The sequence below is a fragment of the Capsicum annuum genome, chromosome 11 (genome assembly GCF_002878395.1).
Source record: "Capsicum annuum cultivar UCD-10X-F1 chromosome 11, UCD10Xv1.1, whole genome shotgun sequence".
NCBI classification, from domain to species: domain Eukaryota; kingdom Viridiplantae; phylum Streptophyta; class Magnoliopsida; order Solanales; family Solanaceae; genus Capsicum; species Capsicum annuum.
In genome coordinates, this window is record NC_061121.1 from 228,307,677 (window position 1) to 228,313,928 (window position 6,252).

Below are 6,252 nucleotides of genomic sequence, written 5' to 3' on the forward strand. Positions count from 1 at the left end.
ATATTTAGTTAATCTGTTTCTTGGAGGAAAGGTTTTGTAACTCATTCACAGTATAGTTATTAAAGAGTCTTGTTTAGGGGGAAATTATTCTCCCAATAAATTTTTATGCTTTTTGAATTAGTTTTCAATATGTAGGCCAAATGGTCAAATCATGTCAATGATATGTTCTTTAGTATGTTTTTTCTTTGTCGTCTGAATTATCACATCTGCGGTTTGCAATTATAAGCTTTTGTATGACGACGCCCTCTCGATTTCAAACTCAACAAGTACCAGTCAAGGACAATACGCTCGAAGGTGGGATATGGCTTGGAGGGGTGGGGTGAAGATGAGGTGCGTAAGCGTTAGAAGGTGGGGAAGATATAATTAATATAAAATATTATTTGTAAAACTCATTTTCTTAGAAATTATTTTAAAAATAAAATTGATCAACTTAACAAGAAAAAAAAAAATTCTAGCATATCGAACACACCTAATATAGTCCTGGGTATGGAGAAAACTTTGTTGGGAGTGCTGCCACCTTAATGAGTCCTGCAACATGCGATCCAGATTAATTGGGGCTCCAATGCGAGCACCGGACACCGAATGGGAAACCAAAAAAAATAGTTAAATAATGAATAATTATATTATTATCCATATTTGTAGCCTTTCTTCGAAAGTTGCAATTAGAGAAAAGTTGTGGATTGATTAAGAGATAATACATCAAAACCCCCCTGAATTTGTTCCGACAACTTACTTTAACACTTAAACTTTACGGATAATTATTTACCCCCCTAAATCTTTTTGAAGTAATTATATACCACCTTAAAAAAACAACACCACTCTCACTACGGAGAGTGTATTACACTTGCGCCTCGTCAGCGCTACATCAGCGCCACATAAAAATTTATTTTAAAAAAAGTGACTCCGCTAATTTTTTTTTAAAAAAAAAATTAAAAAAAAAAAAAAAAAAAAACTCTCCCCCCCCCTTCCGCCCACCCCGCCCCTATTCTTTCTTCTTCAAGCCCCACCACCCCCCTTTCTTCTTCCACCCCCGCCCCTGGCAACCCGCACCCCCACCCCAAAATCCATAATGATGAATTACAAAACAAAGCTTATCAAATTCAAACCAAATATTCAAATTTAAGGACGAAATTAAAATTTATGGATTAAATCAAACATCTAAATTTATCGTTATGAATTATGAATTATAAACATCCAAATTTGTTTGTTTATTCGAATTAAAACTTGAATCAACAATCAAATTTTTTATACATATTTTTTTCTTGTAAAATTGATGAAATCTAATAAAAATGGAGATGGTGGATTTGAAAAAGGAGAAAGGGAATTGGGAGGGGGTGCGGGCTGCTAGGGGCGGGGGTGGGGTGGATTAGAGGTAAAGGTGTAACAAAAAAACAAAAGAAAGGGGTGTGGAGTGGGGGTAGTGGGGGAGGTGTAAGAAAAAAAATAAAAGAAAGGGGTGCAGGGATGCGAGGGGTGCGGGGGTGTGGGGTGAGGGTGAGGGGGTGGGTGGCTTTGGAGAAGAAAGAGTGCGATTTGGATATATGTATTATATAAAAGTGGGACCATTTATTTTTTAAAATTAAATACGCATTTTTTTCTTTCTTTTTTTTTGAAAAAATGTCACATCAGATTTAGGGTTTAAATTAATTCATTTTAAAGATATTAAGGGGGGTAAATAAATGCGTGTTAAGTTTAAGTGTTAAAGTAAGTTGAAGTGACAAGTTTAAAGGAGTTTTTATGCATTATCTCATTGATTAATTATGCAGAAATTGAAATCTAGGTATTAATATCATAAAAAATTATAATATTAGAATTTGTTTACTTATAGAAAAAGAAAATTGTTTAATACATGAAAGATTATTTAGTTCCTTTAAGTTTTTTTTATCAATATATTGCTAATTCATACTTTTTTATACATTTTATATCGCATAAAATAATACATAAATTCTGTCATAAATTTATACTAGTGTTGGTTATGCAAGCAACAAAAATGCCAACTAAATAATATGTTATAAATTTATACTAGTGTTGGTTATGCAAGCAACAAAAATGCCAACTAAATAATATATTTATAACAGTATGCAAATTTCAAAAAGTAACCAAATATTATATTACTTATTTAGAGTTACAAATACATATAAATGTTTGATTTCACAATGAACTTCTATGATGAAGTACAAATTAATTTTTACCATTAATAGTTAAACCAGGATAGTCAGGACTCTCTACTCTAATAGTTTATAATATTTTCTTTAATGCACTTTATACGTGCGAATCTGAATTAACCAGGACCTCAAAGCAGATATCGACCATCGAACAATTCCCAACCACTAAAAGGCACATCATGAAGATCACTTTTAACCCTCTTGTTAATTGCTTCATTAACATTAGGGTTTTGATCACCTTGAAAATAATTAAGATAATCTTGTTCTTGTATAGCCAAACTTTCTTCATCAAGTGAACTTGTTGCCTCCATTTTGTTGACATTTTCTTTTATAACTGATTTTGATGGTTCACTTGTTGTGATCACTGGTGCAACTGGCCTCCGATCGAATGCTCGAAAGCTTCCAGATATGACGTAAACTCGGCATAAGCTCATTTCGTGCCTTAACTGCAATTACGGGTGACAAAATTAGCTCATAAAATCATAACACGTCTGACATATGTATGTTTGGATATAGGTAAACAATGACAAATTTATTGATTGATTTGGCCTTTTTGATAAATTCAAACTCATTTTAACCCGCTCATTTGTCATCTTAAACTATATTAAATATAAGAAGAGATTAAATAAAGTAACATGAACATCTATAATTCATATAATTAATCCTAATTTGTTTGAGATTGAGATGATATTATTATTTTTCTTATAAAGATTAGTAGACATTATCCATGATAAGGATTACGAGTATCCTTTTCATATACTATAACAACATCAACATGCAATAGCATATTCAGTATAGTGTTATATATAGGTTTTGAAAAGGATATATAGGGGTATATAGGCCTTATATCTCTGTGGAGTATACTTGTTGATTTTTGATAAACTCTTCGCTCAAGAAAAATAATTTTCCGAACATGTTTGAAAGAAATGCAGGAGACAAAAACTACGATGAGAATATCGACGAAATAGTTAAGATAATCAGAGTTCATGTACATAAAAATGCTACTTCGATCCCTCCGTCCATCTTTACTTATCTATGTTTAACTTGCCACGACCATTAAGAAACAATAAATAAAATAGTAATTTTTTATTTATCACCCTGATTAATTACAACTCTAAATATTGAGAACAACAACAACATATCCAGTGTCAGTGGCGGAGCCACCTTATGATTAGGGGTTCATCCGAACCCCCTTCGATGAAAAATTATACTATTTTTATATAATGAAAAATATTTTTTATGTATATATAATTGATGTTGAACCCCCTTCGGCTAGTTCGCGTGCCTATGTTTTTCGATTTTGAATCCCCTTGATGAAAATTCTGGCTCCGCCACTATCCAATTTATTCCCACGCAGTCCATACCACTACCTCCGAAGAGGTAGAGAGGCTGCTTCCTATAGACCCTCTACTCAGAATATTGAGAAGTGACGGTAAAATAGACACAAGATGATAACTTATCTTTTGATATCTCAAATAGGACAAACAAAATTAGACAACTACTTTTAGTATACTGAACAAGTAAAGATAGACACGAAAGGAGAATATTACCTTAGGAATAGAAAAGGTTGAAGATGTGGTAGAATTATTTTCTTCTTGAATAGCTCTATATTCATTCATTTTCCACTTAGTTTTTCCCCCGGTAGGTGCTTTCCCTTTATAAAATACCATACTTTTTTTCACACCAATAACTTTGCTATTTGTTGAATAAACATAACTTGGAGAACCAGTTGCTTTCCAATAACCAGATGTAGTTGTCCTACATGGTCTTCCTCCTCTTGCTTCTCTTTCTTGTCTTGGTACAAAGAAAAACCATTGTTCCCTGTCTCCCATGCACAATTCCCCATGACAGTCTGTAATGTAATATTATAAAACGGTTTAACTTCTACGCACTGATAGTATAAAAATAAAAAAGTTACATAATTAGATCACTTATAAGGTATGTGATACAGTCGAACTTTTCTATAACAGAGTTGTTTGTCTGGATATTTTTTGACGGCTATAGTTAAAAATGATAACTAACCAATTTAATAGCTTAAAAACGATATTGATGCTATCAATGTATATAACTTAAATATTAAAATGATAGTAGTGTTCACGAAGAATGAAGATAAATAAATGAAGAAGTATAAGAAGAGTTTATGTACTTAGGAAGACGATGCCGCATAAATCAGGACAGATGAATTGCACTAATCACAACTAAAACTTATAATATGTTAAACCATACCATATTATCGGTGTATATAAATTAAACTTCAAAATTATCATAGTGATATATCAAGAATGAAGATAAAGAAATGATCAAGTATAAGAAGAGTTTATCTACTTAGAAGATGATGCCACATAAATCAAGACAGATGAATTGCACTAATCACAATTAAATATCCTATAATAAACACCTATATCAATATAACATGTTAAATTATATTGATAACATTGATGTATATAACTTAATTAAACTTCAAAATTATCATAGTGATGTATCAAGAATGAAATAAAGAAATGAAGAAGTATAAGAAGAGTGTATGTACTTGAAATTAAGACGATGCCACATAAATCAAGACAGATGAATTGCACTAATCACAACTAGTAAAGCACTTATCAATATAACATATTAAATAACTTAAACTTCAAAATTACCAGAGTGATATATCAAGATTGAAGATAAAAGAAATGAAGAAGTATAAGAAGAGTGTATGTACTTGGAATTAAGACGATGCCACATAAATCAAGACAGATGAATTGCACTAATCACAACTAGTAAAGCACTTATCAATATAACATATTAAATAACTTAAACTTCAAAATTACCAGATTGATATATCAAGATTGAAGATAAAAGAAATGAAGAAGTATAAGAAGAGTGTATGTACTTGGAATTAAGACGATGCCACATAAATCAAGACAGATGAATTGTACTAGTCACAACTAAAAATTAATTCCTATAATTTGCACTTGTCAATATAACATGGTAAACCATACTGATACTATCGATGTATATAATTTAAATGTCAAAATTATACTAATAGTGCTCATGAAGAATGAAGATAAAAAAAATGAAGAAGCGTAAGAAGAGGCGATGCCACATAAATCAAGACAGATGAATTGCATGCACTAATCACAACTAAAACTTAATTCCTATAATAAGCACTTAATTATCAATATAACATGTTAAACTATACTAATAATATCGATGTATAGAATTTAAACTTCAAAATTATAGTAGTGCTCATTAAGAATGGAGATAAGAAGAGTTTATGTACTTGAAAGATGATATTGCCACATAAATCACAACTAAAACTTAATTTCTATAATAAACACTTATAAATATAACATGTTAAATCATACTGATAATAATATTGATGTATATAACTTAATTAAACTTCAAAATTATCATAAATCATACTGATAATAATATCGATGTATATAACTTAATTAAACTTCAAAATTATCAAATCGATGTATCAAGAATAAAGATAAAAGAGAAGAAATTGTTTACTTGGAAGATGCCAAGGATCAAGATCATAAATAGTAACAACTGGTATTACTCTATCAAGCTTTGGTGTTTTTCCTTCAAGCTTTTTATGCAAATAAAATGATATTAATTCTTCTTCTGTTGGATAAAATCTAAATCCTGGTGAAATAATTTCTCCCATTTTTTTACTTCTCTAAATCTTTTTTTTTTTTTGCTTGTTCTTGTTTGTGTATTTTTATTTGTATTTGCTTTATTTATAGTTTTTTTGTTAACGTGTAAATGGAGGAATTTTTTGTTTGTTTGTAGGTGTAAAAAAGTTTCCACACGGTTTTAATTTGCTGTCCCAATAATAATATTTATGTTTTGTTTGTTACCTATTATTTATCTACTTAATAATCATTTATTTTGAATAAGTCAATTTTATTATTTTTTTATGTTTTTTCCCAAGTGATGTCTCAATCAAACCTTATTTTGTACCTTCAATTTAATTTTGATATTGAAGGGGAGCCTGGAGTAACTGGTAAAGTTGCTACCATGTGACCAGGAGGTCGCGGGTTCAAGTCTTTGGAAATAACGTACGATACATCTTTGTGGTGGGGTCCTTCCCCGAACA

At 30.7% G+C, this 6,252-nt stretch overlaps 1 protein-coding gene across 1 annotated transcript; it reads right to left on the reverse strand.

The window, feature by feature from the left end:
- Positions 1 to 2,086: 2,086 nt before the first annotated feature.
- Positions 2,087 to 5,960, reverse strand: LOC107846948 (NAC domain-containing protein 90). The gene is made up of 3 exons (XM_016691224.2): positions 5,664 to 5,960; positions 3,716 to 4,017; positions 2,087 to 2,611 (listed from the first exon to the last, which is right to left on the reverse strand). The coding sequence occupies exons 1-3, from the start codon at positions 5,818 to 5,820 to the stop codon at positions 2,294 to 2,296; spliced, it is 777 nt and encodes a 258-aa protein (XP_016546710.2). The 5' UTR covers positions 5,821 to 5,960; the 3' UTR covers positions 2,087 to 2,293.
- Between the last annotated feature and the right edge of the window lie 292 nt (positions 5,961 to 6,252).